Raw genomic sequence first — 24,527 nt, forward strand, 5'->3', positions numbered from 1 at the left:
TTGTTAAGAAGGTGTGTTAGGTCTTTTTTTTTTTTTTCTTTATATAGTAACTGAGGTTCTCAGATTGGTTAAGATGATATCCCTCAGCTCCAGGTTGTATGCTTTTCCTGGATTTTAAGTTTCTATTGTTCTTTTTTGCACTAAAGTGTTTTTTTTTAATCCATATGGAATTTATTTTTGATATGGTTGGAAAACTTTCCAGATGGTAAGCTAGTTGTGCCAGTACCATACTTTAAAATATCATTCTTTTTCAATAAATTGAAATATTCCTTGCATCAATCGTTAAGTTAGCAAATATTGGGGCCTGTTTCTAGAATCTAGATCATTCTTTCCATGGATGTCTTTTTCACTTTCTATGCCAATACCATATTGATTTCATTACAATGGCTTCAGAGCATGCTGTTTTCTGGTAGTGGAAGTCCTTCTCCCTTATGTTCTTCTTATTTTTCATACTTTGTTTTTGTTTATTTGTTTCTTCTGTCAAATGAACTGTAAGATTAGCTTATGCAATCTTCTCCTTTACCCCTAAATTTAATATTTTAATTTAAACTACATGAAATGTGTATATTAAATTCAGGAAAATGACATTTTAATGATGTTAAGTCTTCCCTCTGCCAGAAATATTGATCAACCCATCTAAATGTTATGTTAGTATCTAGCTTTGGCATATCTGTAATTATGCTAAACAGAAGCACATAACTTACCTATGAATTAAAGTCATCTACTGAAGAAATAGCTAACCTCCTTAATATTTTAGTGCACCTCAGGTGGCTTTTTGTTGGCTTTCATCTGTAGTATAATCCATGTAATATTATTATTATAATCCATGTTATATTATTATTGTTGGCACAGCTCTTTTTCATCATCTTCCCAGATTTTACATTAGATTTTCATACACATATCTCCACTTCCTTAAGGCTACTTCCTTAAGGTATAAGGCTCTTGCTGCACTGGCTGGAGTAGAGATAAATTCAAATAGCATCTTGATCACTGTAGAGTCTACCTGGTCCTGATATTTGACAAGGAATTGCTCTTTAACCTGAGCTAGACTTTGCTTTAAATCCAGAAAGAAGGAAATGTTCTTCTAAGAAACATGAATGACCAAGCAACTCTATCATATCCTTTCTTACTACTTCTGTTACTTCTATTAGCCAGACAAAAAATGATGACATGGAAGAAAAGGGAAAAATAGGGAAATTCACAGTTATTTTTCATTTCAGTCTTTTTTTTTTATTCATCAGTAAGCAGAAGGTAGAGAGTGTTGGTAGAATGTGCATTTCTCAAGAATTAAAATGAATGAATGAAAAATGGTTGAGGTAGTTTTGTGTAGCATTTCCACTATTCTGGTAAGAATGAAATAGATATACATGTATAAACTATGAACTATTAATTGTGTACTTCTGTACTTCCACATATGAGTTGTGTTCTTTGAATTTAAAACTAGTTTGTACAATTGAAAGATGAATAGTAAAATGCATGCTCATAATTAAAATTAAAAGCATTTTTCACTGAGAGTGATATTAAACAACAAATAAAATATTGTGACAATTGAGAGAGACCACAAAAGAAGGGAAAAAGCTTTATATTTCAGAACCTTTAATGTTATTTTTTTCCCCTGATTTTTGAACATGGACTCCACGTTTTCACTTTGCACTGTGCCCTGAAAATTATGTTGGTGGCCACAATTATTTATAGGTTTTGTTCCTTACCTTCTTTTTAATGTTCCTTTAGGAAATCTCTCTTGGAAGGTGGCAGTTTTTAAATAATGAAGATTCTACAGTATATATTCATAAGAAGTCATTTCCCCATACTTAGAAGATGCTTATATAAATATGATAGCATTCTTCAAAAGATATACTATAAGCTAACAAGTCTGATTATTTTAAGAAGGTCTTTCTCACAATTACATTGAAAGAAGTATTTCTACATTTTTCAAACTAATTTTCATGTAAGCATTATTTTTTTCTTAAGTAGTAGTTGATGATGGATTAGCTTAGTTTCTCATACAATTCTTTTATAGAATAACACTGAATATATGCTTTTGCTCTTTTCAAAACGTTCTGATCAGTGATCAGTTTTGACTACATCATTTTGTTCAGCACAATTTTGTACAGTAAAGCTGCACTGTCCATAACAATGTCTTCCTTAAAATCCACTCTTTTAGAGTATAAGGGCTCAAGTAAATTTAAGTTATTCAGGCTCAGTTCAGACAGGAAAAAAGCAATATTAAGTTGTAATAAATTATTTAGAGAAAATTGGCAAATACATTTGAATTCTACTGATTTTGGAGGTGCTCTGTATATTTGGCTGATTTTACGTCTCTATTTTTTTCTCTTTTCACTGCCCATGTGTTTAAATTCCTGAAATTCAATTGATCTAGGGCTGGTTATATCGCAATAATTCTCCTCTAGTGGAAAAAAGGCTCTGAATCTTGTTTTCTTTGCCCGGGCAGTAATAACCACTGATGATAAGTTAGCAGGTATAATGTCACTATCTCTCATGTAGTTAATTACTGAGATTCTCCTAAAGTAGAATGTAGAATAATGTATTTACAATAATATAAGAAACAATATAAAGATATTCCTATCATTTATGATATATTGTGATGAATCATACTCTATTTTATGTTCATATCCTGAACTCCAAACACATATTACTTCAAAGATAGAATGAATTCATTCTTTGAAGTATAAAGACCAAATTGGGAAGCAGAGGATAAGGTAATGAAGCAGCAAGAAAACAAAGGCTCATGGTATAAAGGGCTGCCAACACTCTTGCATAATCTACACAACAGGCCCTTGCCTTTCTCCAGCCTGATAGATGGCATAACAGATGTCAATAAATATTGTTTCATGACTTTCCTTCTCTGTGTCAGATCAGCAGTAATAAATGAAGAGGTTCTTTGGTCCTTGACAATGAGAACATCTCAGAAAATATATTTAACTTAATCATCCAATCACTGATGAGAATGAGGGATTCAAGTTTTCCCTTAAGTTATGAAATTCCAATGCTATTGTCATAAATGGTTTGTTATTGTTTAGTTGCTAAGTCATGTCTGACTCTTTGCAACCCCATGGATTATAGCCCACCAGGCTCCTCTGTCCATAGGATTCTCTAGGCAAGAATACTGGAGTGGGTTGCCATTTCCTTCTCCAGGGAATCTTTCTGACCTAGGGATCAAACCCGAGTTTCCTGCATCGGCAGCCAGATTCTTTACCACTGAGCCATCAGGGAATGGTAAGAGGGATCATCCACTGTCTCACATGTAACTGGTAAATATTAGGAGGGAATAGGTGGGCCAACATAAATAACAAAATCACAAAATCTAAAAAGTAGTGACAAACAGATAAAGTGAAGTTCTAAACTAATAGTCTCCAAACTTTCATAATTGTGTGCTCTGTTAATAAAAATAATGAGAATGTACACCCCAATTCTTGTCTAGTTATTTATAAATTATGTATATATATCACTTTATTACTGTATATAATCGGAGAAGGCAATGGCACCCCACTCCAGTACTCTTGCCTGGAAAATCCCACGGATGGAGGAGCCTGGGAGGCTGCAGTCCATGGGGTCGCGTAGAGTCGGACATGACTGAGCGACTTCACTTTCACTTTTCACTTTCATGCATTGGAGAAGGAAATGGCAGCCTACTCCAGTGTTCTTGCCTGGAGAATCCCAGGGACAGGGGAGCCTGGTGGGCTGCCATCTATGGGGTCACACAGAGTCGGACACGACTGAAGTGACTTAGCAACAACAACTGTATATAATTCTTAAAATGGATACAAGTAGAAGTTAAGGTGAACTAAAGAGGAAAAAAATGTTAATTTATTCTAATATTATTTAAAGCACTGTTATAAAACTTTAAAATTATTGAATCACTATTATTGTTAATAAATTTTAGTGAGATGATGCCACTGGAAATGCATCATTAGCTTTTACAATGTTGATTTAACTCTTTGATTATGAAAATTTGTTTAATATTCAGGCTGTCTTGATACTTGGATTTGATGGTTCAAATGCATCACTGGCAGCACTTACTAAATCACAACACAGTCATCCTTGGGTTTCCATTGGAGAGTAGTTCCAGGACTGCTGTGGGTACCAAAATTCATGGATATACTCAAGCCCCTTACATAAAATGGTGTAGTATTAGCATATAACCTATGCATATCCTGTATATCTTTTTAATATCTTTTTTATCTCTAGATTACTTATAACACCTAATACAATGTAAGTGCTATGTTTATAATTATAAATACAATGTAAATAGTTACTTTTGTTGTTGTCCAGTCACCAAGTCATGTCCAATTCTTGGTGACCCCATGGACTGCAGCATGCCAGGCCTTCCTGTCCCTCACCATCTCGTGGACTTTGCCCAAGTTCACGTCCATTGAATCAGTGATGTCCTCCAATCATCTCATCCTCTGTTGCCCTCTTTTCCTGCCTTCGATCTTTACCAACATCAGGGTCTTTTCCAAAAAGTAAGCTGTTCGCATCAGGTGGCCAAATCACTGGAGCTTAGGCATCAGTCCTTCCATTGAATATTTAGTCTTGATTTCCTTTAGGATTGACTGGTTTGATCTCTTTGCTGTTCAAGGGACTCTCAAGAGTCTTCTCTAGCACCACAGTTTGAAAGCATTAATTCTTTGGTGCTCTGCCTTCTTTATGGTCCAGCTCTCACATCTGTACATGACTACTGGAAAAACCAAAGCTTTGACTAGATGGACCTGTGTCAGCAAAGTGATGTCTCTGCTTTTTAATACACTTTCTAGGTTGGTCATAGATTTCCTGCCAAGAAGCAGTCATCTTCTAATTTCATGGCTGCAGTCACCATCCTCGTGATTTTAGAGCCCAAGAAGAGGAAATCTGTCACTGCCTCCACGTTTTCCCCTTCTATTTGCCATGAAGGGGTGGAACTGGGTGCCATGATCTTAGTTTTTTTAATATTGAGTTTTAAACCAGCTTTTTCATTCTCTTCTTTCACCTTCCTCAAGGGGCTCTTTAGTTCCTCTTTGCTTTCTGCCATTAATAGTTACTAGCCCTTGGTAAATTCAAGTTTTGCTTTTTTGAAACTTACTGAATTTTTTTTTCAAGTGTTTTCAGTCTGGGTTGGTTGAATCCAGGATGCATGACCTTCAGATATGAAGGGCCTACTGTACTCATTTTTCAGTCCCAAACACTGATTAGGCAAAAGTGATTTGTTTTTGAAATTCTGTCAAATCCATCTTCCTTGATGTTGTTATAAGCCTCTCAAAAGATTTTTGAAAACAAACATTTAACAAAGGGTTGAGAATCATTGTTAGATCACTGTTTGAAGAATTTTTAATTGAATTTAGCTTTCTTTGCCAAGTTTAATATGCAAGTAAGAAAATTTAAAGTTGACACATTTTTGGCCCCCAATCACTTAATGATGGAACCATTTCTAAATACTCATTTGCAAACAGTCCTGCTATAGATTAATTTTTTCAAAGGCAGTTACACTTGGCCACCATTGGCTGACATTTCATCAGTTATGATAGTTTTTCATTATTTTTAAACTTTTGAAGGTGTCCGAACTTGTACAAGGGTAGAAGTGACAGCTCTGCTACTTTTTTTGCTGCTTTTTTATTGCTGATTTGTGCTTGCATTATTAGTACTGTCAAACATTTTATTTCTTAAAGCTACTTTCCAGTTTGAAAGGATTATTTTGATTGTAAGTAGCTAATATAATGTATAAACCCTCTTAAGCAGGTCCATGTAGACTGTACTACATATCAGGACACTGAGACGAGAAAAAATAAAGATGCAACTGTTTAGTTTTAGAACTCTCTCCTTGGGAGAAGAAGAATCTTGTATATCAGAAATGATGTATAGCTGATATGCAGAAAGAATAAAGAATAACATTCCATTATTAAATTTTCATCAAAATATATTCAGTCGCTCAGTCATGTCCGACTCTTTGCGACCCCATGGACTGCAGCACGCCTGGCCTCCCTGTCCATCAGCAACTCCCAGAGTTTACTCTAACTCATGTCCATTGAGTCGGTGATGCCATCCAACCATCTCATCCTCTGTCGTCCCCTTCTCCCGCCTTCAATCTTTCCCAGCATCAGAGTCTTTTCCAATGAGTCAGCTCTTCACATCAGGTGGCCAAAGTATTGGAGTTTCAGCTTCAGCATCAGTCCTTCCAATGAACACCCAGGACTGATCTCCTTTAAGGTGGACTGGTTGAATCTCCTTGCAGTTCAAGGGACTCTTAAGAGTTATCTCCAACACCAGATTTCAAAAGCATCAATTCTTCGGCACTCAGCTTTCTTTATAGTTCAACTCTCACATCCATACATGACTGACTGCTGCTGCTGCTGCTAAGTTGCTTCAGTCGTGTCCTACTCTGTGCTACCCCAAAGACTGCAGCCCACCAGGCTCCTCCATCCCTGGGATTCTCCAGGCAAGAATACTGGAGTGGGTTGTCATTTCCTTCTCCAATGCATTAAAGTGAAAAGTGAAAGTGAAGTCGCTCAGTCGTGTCTGACTCTTCACAACCCCATGAACTGTAGCCTACCAGGCTCCTCTGTCCATGGGATTTTCCAGGCAAGAGTACTGGAGTGAGTTGCCATTTCCTTCTCCAGTATATGACTGACTACTTTTAATAAAAAATAAGCATTAATAGGAATTGTGCTGTTTTCTTTCTGCATCTCAATAGATCATCTTTTACACAGCCCATAAGCACCTACTGAAAGACTGATGGATGAGAGTAAAGGGAGGTATCATTTCTCTCATAGTGGCTGAAGAAACTCTTAAGCTTAGAGGGCAACTGATTCAGTAACTCAATAATGCAGTCAAGACACCACATCCTTTTAGTCTTTTCTTGCTGCCCTCCTCAATGTTGTCATCACTTTCAGGTTGAAAGCAGAGTCTGCAACAATTTCAGGCATTATGTGCAGACTTAACAACAACCAGAAGAACAGTTTTTTGGAAGAGAGGAAAATATTTCAGAAGCCCTCCCTTGGAATTGGGGTGTAACTAGCTTCTCCCGAGGCATATGATCACATGGATTAAGAATGAATCTTAGAAAAAAAAGTCAGGTTTATATTAAGAAAAGGAAATAGTTTCTGGGGAGGCAGATATTTACAACCACTGTAACCTTGATAAGCAAATTATCCATACAATCTTGAGAATCAAACAGATCAAAGAGAAGAAAGACAGGTAGTTCACATCTATCATGTTGGGCAAAACCTGTAGGAGCACTGGACAAATGAAATCAGTATATCACTATTTCTTCCTGAGAGGCAGCATAGAATATCCATTTTTCAGAAATGGATTATTAAAAGATCTGTACTACCATATCTGTGAAAATATATTCTTGACTATTGGTCGATATTTGATAACCTCTTTTAAAGCAATATGTTTAACATGTTTATAATTATAATCAACTTTCTGGAACTTCAAGGTATTTAATGTTAATCTCTGGTAGATGTTTTATTTGAACAAAATCCTGGAAAGAGTTAAACTCCTGGAAAGAGTTGAATCCTGTAAAGGATTATGAACAGATACATTAAAAAAAGTGCAGCTAGGTGTCATATTTAGTCAGAGAAAGGAAAAGTTGTTCTGAGCCCTTGGCACTGAGATGGAAAAATGAAAGCCCAAACCAGGTGTGGGATAGGGACCAAATACTGGGAAAAAATGAGCAGGATGCTAGAACTAAGCCAAGCAAAAACCTATGGGACATACCGTGATCAGACATCTGCAGGAAAAAATTTAAAAAAAGATATTGGAGATGGTATGGTTCCCTGTCTACTACCCTTCTTGATCTCCAGAACAGCTCTTAGTGGTGTATCAACATGGAAATGAATCCTTATGTACTGCAGAAGCTGTTGGGCAGTGTAAGCATGAAGTCTTCTGATCCAATTCCTATATTTGTTTCATTAACACTTTAGGAAATATTTTAAGGTAAAGCAATGGGGGAAAAGTAAAAACTAATAGTAATTCTTAAAAGACTATGAGGAATAACACATCAAATCAAATAAATACCATATAAGGTCAGTATTGTATCTCCCCTATATATGTAAAATAGTTTCATTATGAGAAAAGCAGAGGACTAAGATAAAAAGTTCTTATTGTTTGGTGTCAGTTTTATGAGACCTTGGAGGCAATTTAGTTTAAACTCTATCATCGTAGAGGAAGATCCTAGAAGAAGGGATAGGCTACCCACGCCAGTATTCTTGGGTTTCCCTTGTGGCTCAGCTGGTAAAGAATCTATCTGTAATGTGGCAGACCTGGGTTCAATCCCTGGGTTGGGAAGATCCCTTAGAGAAGGGAAAGGCTACCCACTCCAGTATTCTGGCCTGGAGAATTCCATGGAATGTATGGTCATGGGGTCACAAAGAGTGGGACACGACTGAGTGACTTTTATTAATTAATTAATTATAGTAGAGGGAAATGCCACTAACATTGCACTGTAGCTAAATTAAAGCAAGACAAAACACTTGGTTGTCTTGTTTTGTCAGTGGCGGCCTATTGGCTTAGCATGACTGTCCAAGTAAGACAAGCTGAAGATGTTGGCTTAATTTACACAAATAAAACCTTACTTAATGACAGAAATTAAATAGTAAACTAAACTATCTCTGAAGTTTGAACAGAATACTTATGATGTAATTACTCATAATACCCATCCTTTAAAACTGAACACAAGGTTATTGAAGACCAAGAATACTACTGAGAATAAATATACTTCTAACCTTTCTTAAGTAATGAAGAGAATTATTATAATCAACTATAAAACCCTGATGTTTTTGTCGGAATATGACTGAATTGTTCTATTCAGCATGACATTTCTTATTTTACAATAATTTAGGAAGATATCATTGAGTAGTAAGGAATCCTGCTCTTAGCTGATAAATTTAACAAGATCAGATTAAGAGAAGATTACTGTCAGCAATGTAAAAACTTTCTAAAAGATGCTTAAATACAACCATTTTTTTTAGATTTTACTTTTTTTCTAACTTACCCTTCAAATTATGTTGATATTCAATGGTATGCTGTAGCCCTTTTATCATATCATGAAGAGTAGCACATTCTAAAACATAAAAGATTAATCTATTTGAATATTTACTTTTGTTTTGAAATTATTATCTCAAAGTCAAAAAATACTTAAAATAATATTTAATTGACAATTCTGAGACTAATAAAGCAACCAGGCATCTCAAAATAAGTTATATAATACATTTTTTTTTTTTACATTGAAGGGTAATTGCTTTATTGAATTTTGTGGTTTTTCTGTCTTACATCAACAAGGACCAGCCATTGGTACACACACGTCCCCTCCCTCCTGAGCCTCCCTCCCATCTCCCTCCCCATACCACCCTTCAGCCTGTCACAGAGCCCTTGTTTGAGTTCCCCGAGTCATACAGCAGATTCCCATTGGCTATCTATTTTACATATGGTGTTGTAAATTTCCATTATATTCTCTCCATACACCTCCCCTTCTCACTCCTCCCCTCCTCTATGTCCATAGGTTTGTTCTCTACCTCTGTTTCTCCATTGCTGCCCTAAAAATAAATTCATCAAAGCCATCTTTTTAGATTCCATATATATATGTGTCAATATACAATATTTCTCTTTCTGACTTACTTTGTATGATAGGCACTAGGTTCGTCCACCTCATTAGAACTGACTCAAATGCATTCCTTTTTATGATTGAGTAGTATTCCACTGTATACATGTACCACAGCTTCTTTATCCTTTCATCTGTAGATGGACATCTAGGTTGCTTCCATGTTCTAGCTATTGTAAATAGTGCTGCAATGAACATTGGGGTATATGTGTCTTTTTCAATTTTTTTTTCCTTAGGAGTGGGATTGCTGGGTCATTCAGTGGTTTTATTCTTAGCTCTTTAAGGAATCTCCATACCATCTTCCATAGAGGTTGTATCAGTTTACATTCCCACCAGCAACGCAGGAGTGTTCCCTCTTCTCCACACCCTCTCCAGCATTTATTGGTAGATTTTTTTATGATGGCCATTCTGACTGGTGTGAGGTGGTATCTCATTGTAGTTTTGATTTGTATTTCTCTTAATAGTGAGTGACGTTAATATCTTTTCATGTGCTTGTTAGCCATCTGTAATACACACTTTTTAAATCAGTCTTTAAATCAAATGCACTCCATGATTTAGTTATGAGTTTTCTAAGGCATGAAAAACCCAGTAAAGTAGGGATTCCCTCTATGTGCCTTTAGCAACAGCTGCCCTAGAAATAAGGCACATTTGGACATGTCTGGAGAACTGTGAGGCATGTATCCAAGTGGCTTTTCCATAAAAACAACATTCCAAGGAAAGAGAGAACATTCCAAGGAAAGAGAGTCAAGGAAAATGAAGTTCTATTCAAAGATACAGAGTCAGAGCTGGTGAGCAAGTGTCATTTGGGAGAAGATAAGGGTTTTCTTCCTCATTGTCCTCTAACCTGTCCTCTTGCCTGAGTCCTAGGACAAGGGAGTAGCGACAAAGAGTAAAAACTCAATGTGTTGGGTTACAAGGCATCAGCAACTTTGGTGCCAATGTCTTCTTGCATAATGGGAGAATTCTGTGCAATCAAGCCCGAAATGTGCAAAAAAGCTTTCAGTATGTATATTCTTGGTATCACCAGCAACAGCTAAACATTTGAAGCGGGGCAACAGTGGTGGAGACTTCTGTAACTTTAAGCAGCCCTTGGCTATAAGCTTCAGGATAGCAGGGACTATCTTCTGTCTTGTTTACCATTTCTCCCTAGTACTTAGAAGAGTTGCGGTCCATAATAGTCATTTCCTAAATATTTGTTAAGTGATTTGATCGACAGGCATTATAATGGTAAGGGGTAAATGGAGAAACAGTGGTATGATATAAGTGCTTTGCAACTGTTAAATGAATTAATAGTGATGAATTAACCCTTTTAACTCTATGACATTGATTCTAGTATTTGCCTCATTTTTATATATCAGGAAATTGACACATAGAAGTTTAGCAAATTGTCCAAACTCACACTTAAAAGTAGTAGATGGTAGAGCTACAACATGAACTCAAGCAGTCCAGCACTAACGTCAATGATTCTAACTACTTTAATATACCAACAAGAAGATCAGCATAGGATCACTTCTTCAGACTAATCTGAGTAGGTGAGAGGCCCTGGAAAGAGGACAGGAATAGAGCCAGAGAAAGACTTAGTGATAGTTATTGCTATCACATTTTTACTATAAGTTTGAGAAACCCAGGTTGCGCCAGTTTAAGTTTACAATTATAGTAGCTAAATATATAATGATGAAAACTTCACAAAGAGTAACAGTATTTTTAAAAAGAAAGATTAGGCAATTTTGTTCTTATGTGCTTGGCTTAATGGCTATTAAATACTGAACCTTATTCTCTTTCTTTCAGTTTTAGAGACCCACAGTAGATATTCAGCCACTGTGCATTAATGTGACACACTTTTATCTAACAGTAAAAAGTTGTCTAGGTACATTAGAGTACATTATTGAATATTTACCCTGTCAGGCATTACATTAAATACATTATAAACATTATAATCAGTATTCAAACTGATGCTGAGAAGTTGGCATCATTATCTTGATTTCACAAAGGGAGGAAGTCATCCATAGATATCTGGTAACTTAACAAAGATTCCACAGTACATGGAAGGTCTAGGTTTGAACACAGGTTTTTCACATTTCAAATCCTGTGCTCTTAATTCAAGACTTCCTCAGGAATTGTATAACATGCTGATGAAACCATGAAATTTGGAATCAGAACTGGATTAGAGTTTTTTTCTTCTTTACTTTGTAACTATGACACTCTGGGTAATGTACTTTTCTCCTATATTAGGTTGTTCTGACAACCAAATGAAAAAATATACTTTCTAAGTTCATTCACAGATATTTAACATTGTTACTGTTTCTCTCCTCTGTGTCCCACAATTTGTATATATTACTTTTACCCATTGTTCACATTACATTTTAGTTAGATGGTTTCTCCCACTAGATAGTGAACTCTTTCAGGTAAAGATATTTATTTTGATAATCTTTACTTCTAATGTGATGACTATTTCATAAGTGTTCAATAGTTTTTGTATTTATTAACTAAATGAGAGAACCAATACTGTGAGGGGAGAGTTCAAAACTTCCCGTTTTCAGTTAGAGGTCCTATAACTCAGTCTCCATGTACTTCAACTACATTAATAGAAATGAAAGTATTCGGTAGAAGTTAAAAGCTTTATGCAAGTACAAGGTTCTACTCCTCCTTTTTCCCACTCTACCTCCCCTATCGCCAACTCAAAGTTCCCACCATCCTTCATTTTGTTCTGTTGCTGAGTCCCAGTAACAGAATGATGGTTAAATGACAACTGACATCACCTACTTCATGTATATTACTGTATTAGCTGCTGCAATTAAAAATGGAGGCACAGATCCTGCTGTCATTTGTCCTTGCACCTTTAGAAGCATGAATCCAGCACGTATAAAGTATGTTATCTCAGTAATTAGCAAACTGAAAACAGAACCCTGAAACTGAAAGTATACTGAATGTTTCCAAATTGTGTATTTTCAAATTTAGAACACAAGGTGGCTCTCTAAACACATTTTTGAAAACAGGAAACTGGCTCAGTAAGGAATTTTACCTGGGTCTCTTGCATTGCATGCGGATTCTTTACCAAATGTGAGCCACCGTGGAAGCCCCATAAAATAGAATATCATTCATTATTTTAGAATAATAGCTTTTAATTCTCTTTGCAAAACTTCTCCTATGCATCATTTCTGTTGGACTTTACAGTACAATTTGAAGAACTATCCTATCCAATTCTTAAAAACTAGAGCTCAGAACATTAAGCTATCACTTATATTGTATAATTTAGTAAATCAGTGATTGTTTTAAGGTCAAATTTAGGCTCTACCATTATAAACAATTTGGGTATTAATATCTATATCATAAATCAGTTGGAAATATTAAATAAAATGTGCACAAAAGGCTTTTTTTTTATAGTAGTTGATCTTCAATATCAATATTGTTACCATCTTGAGCTGGCAAAGGCATTGTTTATCTGATATCAAGTGAAGAAAATATAAAGATATCATGATTTACTTTTGAACAAGTCCAGTCACATACATGGTTTGTCCTTCCTAAGTGAATTAGTACGCACTTTGCTTTCTAAGAGATCATTCTCACTTGTTCTTTCACGTCTATTGTGTATTATTCAGAAAAAGGTCATTAGGTTTAGAATAAGTATAACTAATTTTTAAGGAAGTATTTGATTATGTTTTTCAAATAATATACACACATGAAACACAAGTTTAGTGATAAGTGAGTATCTTGACAATCTCTGCCCCCAAACTAACCAATTTCCCTCCCCTCAAAGCAAACACTGTTACTAGGGCACTGTTTATCTTTCCAGGGATCTACAAATATACAGGGGGGAGGGTGTTTGTGCGTTAAGATATATTTTTTAAAAATGATAATACACTGCTGTGTACATTATTATTTTCATTTACTATATGTGGGAGATTGAAAGTTATGACCAACCTAGATAGCATATTCAAAAGCAGAGACATTACTTTGCCAACAAAGGTCCATCTAGACAAGGCTATGGTTTTCCAGTGGTCATGTATGGATGTGAGAGTTGGACTGTGAAGAAAGCTGAGCACTGAAGAATTGATGCTTTTGCACTGTGGTGTTGGAGAAGACTCTTGAGAGTCCCTTGGACTGCAAGGAGATCCAACTGTCCAACTGTCAGTCCATTCTGAAGGAGATCAGCCCTGGGATTTCTTTGGAAGGAATGATGCTAAAGCTGAGGCTCCAGTACTTTGGCCACCTCATGCAAAGAGTTGACTCATTGGAAAAGACTGATGCTGGGAGGGATTGGGGGCAGGAGGAGAAGGCGACGACAGAGGATGAGATGGCTGGATGGCATCACTGACTCGATGGACGTGAGTTTGAGTGAACTCCGGGAGTTGTTGATGGACAAGGAGGACTGGTATGCTGCAGTTCATGGGATCGCAAGGAGTCAGACATGACTGAACGACTGAACTGAACTGATGCTATATCATATAAAGATACTTCATTCTTTTTGTCAGTTATATAGTAGTTCATTACAAAATATACCATAATTTATTTAACCAGATATCCACTGATAGATGTCACACTTGGAAAGGCTTTCTTCAGTCTTAAAAACATAAAAACAAAACTCCCTATATTCTCTTCTATTGTGGCTTCACTTTTTGACCTTTAATTAACTTTATTATTCAGAAAAGTTTTAGATGTATAGATGGGCTTCCCAGGTGGTGCTAGTGGTAAAGAATCTGCCTGCCAATGCAGGAGCCATAAGAGATGCTGGTTTGATCCCTGGGTCGGGAAGATCCTTTGGAGTATGAAACGGCAATCTGCCCCAGTATTCTTGCCTGGAAAATCTCATGGACAGAGGAGCCTGGCGGGCTACAGAACACAGGGTTGCAAAGAGTCGGGAACGACTGAGCACAGATGTACAGAAAACTTGGGAAGATGCTACAGAGAGTTGTGAAATATCCTAAGCTAAGTTTCCCCTATTATTAATATCTTACTTTAGTACAGTATGTTTGTTACAATTAATGAACCAATGTTGATACATTATTATTAACTAAAATCTATATTTTACTCGGGCTTCCCAGATGGCGCAGGTAGTAAAGAAACTGCCTGCCAATGGTCGGGAAGATCCCCTGGAGAAGGAAATGGTAACCTACTCCAGCATTCTTGCCTGGAGACTCTATGACAGAGGAGCCTGGTGGGCTGCAGTCTATAGGGTTGCACAGAGTCAGACACGACTGAAGCGACTTCGCACGCATGCATACTTTACTCTGATTTTCTTAATTTTTACCTAATGTCCTTTCTCTATTCTATGATTCCATCCACAATACCACATTACATTTAATTGTCGTGTCTTCTTCAGGTCCTCTTTGCTGTGACAGTTTCTCAGAGCTTTCTTGTTTTTGATGCACTTAAGTTTTTCAAACTACTGGCCAGGTCTTTTGTAGATATCCCTCTATGTGAATATGATGCTTATCTCATGATGAGATGAGGTTATAGGGAGAAAAAACATAGAAGTAAAGTGCCATTTTCATCACATCATAGCAAGGGTACCTACTATCAACATGACATCAAGCTGACCTTGATTTCGTGCCTTAAGTCGTGTACGTCAGATTTCCCCACTATATAATTACTCTTTATCACCCCCTTTTCCATTCAGTATATGTTTCACTATAGGACTGGAAAAGGTCAGTTTTCATTCCAATCCCAAAGAAAGGCAATGCCAAAGAATGCTCAAACTACCGCACAATTGCACTCATCTCACACGCTAGTAAAGTAATGCTCAAAATTCTCCAAGCCAGGCTTCAGCAATATGTGAACCGTGAACTTCCTGATGTTCAAGCTGGTTTTAGAAAAGGCAGAGGAACCAGAGATCAAATTGCCAACATCTGTTGGTTCATAGAAAAAGCAAGAGAGTTCCAGAAAAACATCTATTTCTGCTTTATTGACTATGCCAAAGCCTTTGACTGTGTGGATCACAAAAAACTGTGGAAAATTCTGAAAGAGATGGGAATACCAGACCACCTGATCTGCCTCTTGAGAAATTTGTGTGCAGGTCAGGAAGCAACAGTTAGAACTGGACATGGAACAACAGACTGGTTCCAAATAGGAAAAGGAGTACGTCAAGGCTGTATATTGTCACCCTGTTTATTTAACTTATATGCAGAGTACATTATGAGAAACGCTGGACTGGAAGAAGCACAAGCTGGAATCAAGATTGTCAGGAGAAATATCAATCACCTCAGATATGCAGATGACACCACCCTTATGGCAGAAAGTGAAGAGGAACTAAAAAGCCTCTTGATGAAAGTGAAAAAGTTGGCTTAAAGCTCGACATTCAGAAAACGAAGATCATGGCATCCGGTCCCATCACTTCATGGGAAATAGATGGGGAAACAGTGGAAACAGTGTTAGACTTTATTTTTCTGGGCTCCAAAATCACTACAGATGGTGACTGCAGCCATGAAATTAAAAGACGCTTACTCCTTGGAAGGAAGGTTATGACCAACCTAGATAGCATATTCAAAAGCAGAGATATTACTTTGCCAACAAAGGTTCGTCTAGTCAAGGCTATGGTTTTTCGAGTGGTCATGTATGGATATGAGAGTTGGACTGTGAAGAAGGCTGAGCGCCAAAGAATTGATGCTTTTGAACTGTGGTGTTGGAGAAGACTCTTGAGAGTCCCTTGGACTGCAAGGAGATCCAACCAGTCCATTCTGTAGGAGATCAGCCCTGGGATTTCTTTGGAAGGAATGATGCTAAAGCTGAGGCTCCAGTACTTTGGCCACCTCATGAGGAGAGTTGACTCATTGGAAAAGACTCTGATGCTGCGAGGGATTGGGGGCAGGAGGAGAAGGGGACCACAGAGGATGAGATGGCTGGATGGCATCACTGACTCGATGGACGTGAGTCTCAGTGAACTCTGGGAGTTGGTGATGGACAGGGAGGCCTGGCATGCTGAGATTCATGGGGTCGCAAAGAGTCGGACACGACTGAGTGACTGATCTGATCTGATCTGATAGTGAAAAAAATCACTATACACAGCCCACACCTGATGAGTGCCGTGTTATATTTCCTTAAGGCCAAGTCATTTACATAAGCTATTTGGAATTCTGCAGAGATTTATCTCTTCATCCCATATATTTATTTATTCATTTATTTTTATGAATATGTACTCATGGATATACCTGGGGTTTTAATCTAATACTACTTTATTTTGTTGCTCAAATTGTTCCAGCTTTGGTCATTGAGTACTTTTTCACTTGAGTCCTGTATCTTTGACATACCCCATTATTATGCAGTTTTTCCTTTTTGAGTACTTTATTTCCTGGTACTACAAGATGCTTTCGACTTATATATTTCTTGCCCCCGTCTTAGAATCAGCCATTTCTTCAAGAAGTCCTGGTTCCTTTTGTAATAAGATAGTATTAGAAACTTTGTGCTAGTTTTGCTTGTTGCTATGGATTATGTGCTCTCTCGGTTGACATAACAAGGAAGTGTATGTATATGGCTTCTTTTTTTCTTTTCCTGATGCCCAGCACTTTATTAGTAAGGAGGCTTGGTCCACGAAAGGGGAGGCTGGGATGGACAGGACTAACATTCATCTAGGGGGATTTTCCTGGTCATCAGGTGGTTTCTCCATGAAGGTTTAGAGGAAATATGGATGAAACCCACACAGAGGGTATCACTGTGACTGGCAAACAGCAGAAGTAGGAGGGGAGCCCTAGGCATAGCTGGGCTCCTGGGACAGCAGTGTTTCCATGCTGGGCACAGATGCACCTTCCAGGAACTTCTCCAAGTTTCAGGCAACATCGCTGCAGCACACAGAGATCAAGTGATGAGCTTGGAATCTGTTGAAAACAGTGGTTGTCAGAAGGCCAGGGCAAGGCCTTCCACAGGAAGGTGCAGAGCAGATGCATCTGCGTGCCACTCACCATACACTTCTGGAAAAGTCTCTGAACTTGAGGGAATTCAGGCTCTCTTTGTACCTAGCGTTCTCCTGATGCCAGGAACGAGTTGCATGGGAAGAACAGCATTACCAGGCCTGGGGTGAAGTTGCCAGGCAGCTTGTTCAACTGAGTGTGGTCCCAGACCTTTGTGCTGCAGAGCAATGCCACTTTCTCAACGAGTAGCACCATGCCAGGCTGGGTGCCCAGGCTCCCACGCTCCCTGAGAGCTAACGGGTGCACAGAGAGGGGGCAGAGTAGACACAAGGAGGGATGGTGGCAGCTGGAAGCTGAGCAGAGCACATGGCATGGATGTCTGAGAAGTAAGCGGGACTAGGACAGCATCTTTCTAACACTAAAATTTTTGACCCATCTGAAGTTTCTTCTGGTGTAACTGTGAGGCAGGAATTCAACTGTACTTTTTCCATGTGTTTGAAGGCCTGGACTGACCCTTGGATTTGTCATTTCTTAGCTGACTGGATGCAGACAGATCACCCTCCTTTGTTTATGTTTCTTCATTATTAAAGTGGAATAATAACATCAGTCCTATCTATATAGTCTTTCAGGGCTATATTAAGGGCAAAATGAAATGATAATCTGAAAAGTTCTATGTGAATTAAAAATATTTTACAAATGTAAAATTTTTACAAATTTTACAAATGTAAATTTTACAAATGTAAAATTTTTACAAATTTTTACAAATGTAAATTTTACAAATGTAAAATTTTTACAAATTTTACAAAATATTTTACAAATGTAAAGTTATAGCAAAAAGCACACTCATTAGAATAACTGTTTCTACAGGAAGCAAAGAACTAACCTTGTTTCATTGCGACCTCTTTTGTTTGCATTACTCTTAATAAACAGTTAGCTTTTTCCAACTGCATATCCAGGATATTGTTCTTCCCACTGGATTCTATCATTTTCTATAGAAGAAACAGAATACATTTTATTCCCAAATCAATGCCGCTATTTTGATTTTTTTTTAACCTAAGAATGAAAGTATAAACCATTTAATACCTGAAAGTCTAATAATTAAGTTTGGCACACATTTTTAAATAAGTCAACTTCCTAATTTATCTTTAATTTAAAGAGTAACATAATAAAAAGTTAAAATAGGTGAATAGTTATGAAAAGTTATAAAAAGTAAAAATATGACCTAATTTGAATTCCCTTCTTTCCAACTATTCAACCTCCACTCCTAAAACTAACCATTCCTTATAAATATTTCCAAAATATTTTATGACTAAACAACTATAGGAAAGGGTCACATTATACTCTGTTTTGCACCTTGGATTTTCCACTTAGTACTACTTTCTCAGAGATGATGGCATATAAGCATGTAAAAGTCTTACCTCATTCTTTTTAACAGCTGCATTGAGTTTCATTCATGAATATAATTTATTTAAATAGTTCCCTATTGAGGAAAATTTGTGCTGTTCCCATTTTTTGCTATTACAGTCAATGAATAAATATTCTCAAACATATATGTGACTAATGTAATAACTGCCATGTACCCTTCAAACACCTTCAAAAATCATCAACTCATAACCTATCCTGTATAATCTGTACTTCTACCCATTCTTTATTCTCATCGCTTCTGAATTTATCTCAAAGCAACTCCTTGACACTATATTATTTCATTGATAAATATTATCATTTATATGCTTCTCTAAGAGATGACTCAAAAGTACAATCACAATACCATTATGGCATTAAAAAACAATATTTCTAATTTAAAATATCTAAGAATATGAGAGATAATCCTAAATTAAGCTCCAAATGCTTTGTACCAGTTCTATTCCCACCAAAGTGTTATTTCCTTCTCTCTCCTCTCTTACTTGGGTCAGAATCACTTGGTTAAAAAAAATACAAGTCCATTGTTGGAAAAAAAGCTCATTATATGAAAATACCCATCATCATGAAAATTTTTTAAGATGGCAATACTACACTGTACAGAGGAAAAGAAAGAATAGAGAAGGATGATAAGAAAAAGAGAGAAAATAGAGGTAGGGATTATTCTTCCTCCTATTCCTATTTTACAAATCCACTTCCCAAATCTGATTTATCCACTTACATTTCTCAACAGATACTCCTACTCCTCTCCCAGGCAGAGGAGACAAAAAGCCTAGTATATACTTGGGGATATAGTCTGACATACAATTTGTGTCGAGTTTGGGAGGGGGACTTCAAACAGGTCTGCTTTTAGGCAAAAGAGAAAAGGAACAGATAGAACAGGAAAGACTAAAAAGGAAATTAGTCATAACAGTAAGGGATTGAGGGAGTGAGGGATCTACTTCAATCCTTACTAAACCATTCTTGAGTTTATGGACATCCAGGGTATATACATATGTATTTCCCCTTTAACTTTAGCACAAGTATATCAGTTGTTTGCTCCCTTGCCCCCAAAACATTTTGATACTAGTATTAATGAGTTACAACCACATACATTCTAAATATAGATTTTAAAAATGAGAGAGAAGGGGCTTAAAAAAATACATTTCCATTATTTTTATCTTGCTTCTTTTTTTATATATATATTTTTTCCTAACTCCTTCCATTGACAAAATCTGTTACACTTTCCCTTATATTCCACAATTGTTGGATATCTTTACATACCTTTTCTATCTGTGAAAAGTCATTTATAAGTTTGTCAAGATTCACACTGCTAATCTTTTTCATACATCCTTCGCTGTTTTGATTCATATCTAAACAGTGAAGAGTAGATAGTGTTAAAACAAACAAACAAAATACAAAGCACTATAATAATGATAATAGTTCAAATACTAAAGTTCCTGTATTCCACTCATAGAGCACATACTTGAGCTCCATTGCACTCAAGAGAATTCTTATTATACCCCCATTATTAACAACGATCAAATGAATTAAGGCTTCTCTACTCTTCTACACAGCCTCTCCAGCCAAGTTTTCTCTAAATCAATCTATAATTAGTGCAATGATATGTGCATATGTAGAAATTATTTGTCCCTATTACACAAAAATTATGTCACCATTCATCACTCAGCTCTTTGCCATCAGTATGACTGCATTTAAAATCTGATGCATTACTAAGTCTGATACATGGCTTTTAAATATAGCTACCCATTTCCAGTATTCTTGCCTGGAGAATTCCATGGACAGAGAAGCCTGGCATGCTATAGTCCACGGGGTTGCAAAGAGTTGGACACGACTGACTGACACTTGTATTTGTATGTATTCTCAATTTAAAGTGTTTAAAATATTTAACTATCATGCCACAAATAATTTTTGCTGAATTTCTTGGTAGTCTGCTTGTTGCTAGGAATTGAATTATGTCTCCTTCAAAATTTGCATGTTGAAGCTCTAAATCCAACTGTGACTATATTTGGATATAGAATATTTAGGAGAATATGGAAGTTGAATGAAATCATAAAGGTGTGGCCCTAATCTGATAAGACTGTGGCCTCATAAGAAGAGGAAGAGAGTGATTTTGTTCTCTCTCCACACGTTCACACTGAGGACAGGCCCTGTGAGCACACAGTGAGGTGGTGGCTCTCTGAAACCCAGGGAGAGAGTCTTCACGAGGATCAACACTGATGTCACCTTAATTTTGGACTTCCCAGCTTCCAGAACTATGAGAAAATAAATTTCTGTTGTTTAAGCCACTGAGCCTGTAGTATTTTGTTATAGCAGCAGCCTGAGTAGACATATACAATTAATTTTCTTATTTTTTTTGGCTGGCAACCTGTTTGGTAAATAATGAACATAAGGAAATTAATATGCTTAAAGCAAGCACTAAGTATTTCTATTCTTTTATTTTACATAAGAGTACTTTGGGGTATAACCAACTAACTGCTGAAGTTAAGAATAAGAGTTCCAGTTTCAGTTCTATGGAATCAGTCATAAGACATTCTGCAGAATTCCAGAGGTAAGCTCATCTAGTTAGGATGGAAACTGACTTTTGCAAAACAGCAAGTATTTACATATGAGGGTAGGAGAACAGCTAGAAGAATCATGATTAAAACAATCTAAATGTATGAGATACTTGTCTTTAGACTTTTCCCTAGCAAACACAAAGGAGAAAATAAAAATGTGACACTTCAGTATTCTAGATTGAGGACAGTTCAGTTCAGTTCAGTTGCTCAGTTGTGTCCGACTCTTTGTGACCCCATGAATTGCAGCATGCGAGGCCTCCCTGTCCATCACCAACTCCCGGAGTTCACTCAAACTCATTGAGTTTGGTGATGCCATCCAGCCATCTCATCTTCTGTCATCCCCTTCTCCTTCTGCCCCAAATCCCTCCCAGCATCAGGGTCTTTTCCAATGAGTCAACTCTTTCCATGAGGTGGCCAAAGTATGGGAGTTTCAGCTTTAGCATCAGTCCTTCCAAAGAACACCCAGGACTGATCTCCTTTAGGATGGACTTTTGTTGGATCTCCTTGAAGTCCAAGGGACTCTCAAGAGTCTTATCCAACACCACATTTCCAAAGCATCAATTCTTTGGCACTCAGCTTTCTTCCCAGTCCAACTTTCACATCCATACATGACCACTGGAAAAACCATAGCCTTGACTAGACAGACCTTTGTTGGCAAAGTAATGTCTCTGCTTTTGAATATGCTATCTAGGTTGGTCATAAGTTTCCTTCCAAGGAGTAAGCGTCTTTTAATTTCATGCAATCACCATCTGCAGTGATTTTGGAGCCCCTCAAAATAAAGTCAGCCACTGTTTCCACTGTTTCCCCATCTATTTCCCATGAAGTGATGGGACCGGATGCCATGATCTTCGTTTTCTGAATGTTGAGCTTTAAGCCAACTTTTTCACTCTCCTCTTTCACTTTCATCAAGAGGCTTTTGAGTTCCTCTTCACTTTCTGCCATAAGGGTGGTGTCATCTGCATATCTGAGGTGATTGATATTTCTCCCGGCAATCTTGATTCCAGCTTGTGCTTCTTCCAGCCCAGCGTTTCTCATGATGTCCTCTGCATAGAAGTGAAATAAGCAGGGTGACAATATACAGCCTTGACGTACTCTTTTTCCTATTTGGAACCAGTCTGTTGTTCCATGTCCAGTTCTAACTGTTGCTTCCTGACATGCATATAGGTTTCTCAAGAGGCAGGTCAGGTGGTCTGGTATTCCCATCTTTTTCAGAATTTTCCACAGTTTATCGTGATCCACACAGTCAAAGGCTTTGGCATAGTCAATAAAGCAGAAATAGATGTTTTTCTGGAACTCTCTTCCTTTTTCCATGATCCAGCGATGTTGGCAATTTGATTTCTGGTTCCAACAGGGCATGTGCAAATGCCTGGTGTGTGACAGTGGCTGTGATAAGTAGTCCAAAGTAAAATGTACGTAAAATTCCTAAAGTAATTACTCAAAATAATTTTGGGGACATATTGTTTAAAATGAGGTACTCCAAAACATAGACATTGTTTGACAATTTGTTACTGTATAAAGAAATCCCATTTCCTTCTTCTTTTTATTTTATACTGCATTAACAACTATTAGTGGTTTTAAGTTTGAATTTTAGCTGTGTATTTTCAGTTTACTGAATTATTATCCTCTGTATCACATATAGTAGTAAAATTCTAAAATAGTTAAAACTTGATCCTTAAGACAGAAGACTAACTGTAATAGCATCATGGGATGGTGATATTTAAATGCAGTAAAATTCCTTTTGGGGCAAAATTTAGAAATCATCACAATATATATTTTTGTTTAATTTATAGGATAATCTGAATGATGAAAAATCTTTCCTCACAACTTTTTTCCTTAATTTCTAACTTTAAAAAATTTATTTTATTGAAGTACAGATGATTTACAATGTTGAGTCATGCTCTGCTATACAACAAAGTGACTCAGTTATGTACATATATTCTTTTCCATTATGGTTTATCACAGGATATTGAATATAGTTTCCTGTGCTATACAATAGAACCTTGTTCTTTGTCTTTTCTACATATAACAGTTTGCATCTGCTAATCCCAAACTCCTAGTCTTTCTCTCCCCTACCCTCCTCGCTCTTGGCAAACACAAGTCTGTTTATGCCTGCAAGTCTGTTTCTTTTTTGTAGATAGGTTCATTTATGCCATATTTTAGATTCCACATACAAGTGATACTGTATGGTATTTCTCTTTCTCTTTCTGACTTATTTCACTTAGTATTATACTCTCTAGTTGCATTCATGTTGCTGCAAATGGCATTAGTTCATTCTTTTTTATGGCCGAGTAGTATTTCATTATGCATATGTACCACATCTTCTTTATCTATTCATCTATTGATAGACATTTAAATTGTTTGCATCTTTTGGCTATTGTGAATGGTGTTGCTATGAACATAGGGGTTCATAGCATGTATCTGAATTACAGTTTTGTCTGGGTATATGCCCAGGGAGTGGGACTGCTAGATCATATAGTAACTACTTTTAGTTTTCTGAGGAAGCTCCACACTGTTTTCTATAGTTGCTGTAGGAATTTACATTCCTACAAACAATGTAGGAGGGTTCCCTTTTCTCCACAACCTCTTCAGCATTTGTTACTTGTAGACTTTTAAATGATGGCTATTCTGACCAGTGTGACTTGGTACCTCCTTATAGCTTTGACCTACATCTTTTCATGTGTCTACTGGCCATCTGTATGTCTTCTCTGTAGTTCCTAACATTTTAAATAAATAAAAGGTTTTACTACAGCTTTGTCTCAGAATCTGGCTCCTGAACTAAGTTCGTTTTACTTGAGCTCGATTTCTCCCAACTCTTTCCTCCTAATGAGAGCCTTGAGGTGCTTTTCCTCATAAAATCATCACTAATATTACACTGGCTAGCAACACATGCTATCACTTTTGTCACACTGGCCAAGCCATCTGATTGTTTCTAGCTGTCTTCATTACCTCTCCTCCAATGCATGAGGGACAAGAGCAAGATCTCTTCAGTTGGTACGGTCTTCTCGCCCGGTGAACTAGGTCACAGGCTGCTGATTCAGTGATTGGCAAATTCTTGCTGAGAAGCCGGGACTGACTCCTGACTTCTACAACCCCAAATTCAACCACCCCCACAGT

The 24,527-nt window shown here is 37.0% G+C and overlaps 1 protein-coding gene across 3 annotated transcripts in view; it reads right to left on the reverse strand.

The window, feature by feature from the left end:
- The window catches only part of CCDC152 (coiled-coil domain containing 152), a 39,976-nt gene that overhangs the window by 15,018 nt on the left and 431 nt on the right, over nucleotides 1-24,527 (reverse strand). For 2 of the 3 annotated variants that reach the window (XM_055554869.1, XM_055554870.1), the window contains exons 2-4: nucleotides 20,119-20,207; nucleotides 18,320-18,425; nucleotides 8,990-9,058 (exon numbers count right to left, since the gene is read on the reverse strand). In XM_055554869.1, the coding sequence (XP_055410844.1) occupies nucleotides 8,990-9,058; nucleotides 18,320-18,425; nucleotides 20,119-20,207 (264 nt within the window). The remainder of the gene's footprint in view (nucleotides 1-8,989; nucleotides 9,059-18,319; nucleotides 18,426-20,118; nucleotides 20,208-24,527) is intronic. The other variant, XM_055554871.1, reaches the window with a different exon arrangement.

Source organism: Bubalus kerabau, chromosome 18, assembly GCF_029407905.1.
Source record: "Bubalus kerabau isolate K-KA32 ecotype Philippines breed swamp buffalo chromosome 18, PCC_UOA_SB_1v2, whole genome shotgun sequence".
NCBI lineage: Eukaryota > Metazoa > Chordata > Mammalia > Artiodactyla > Bovidae > Bubalus > Bubalus kerabau.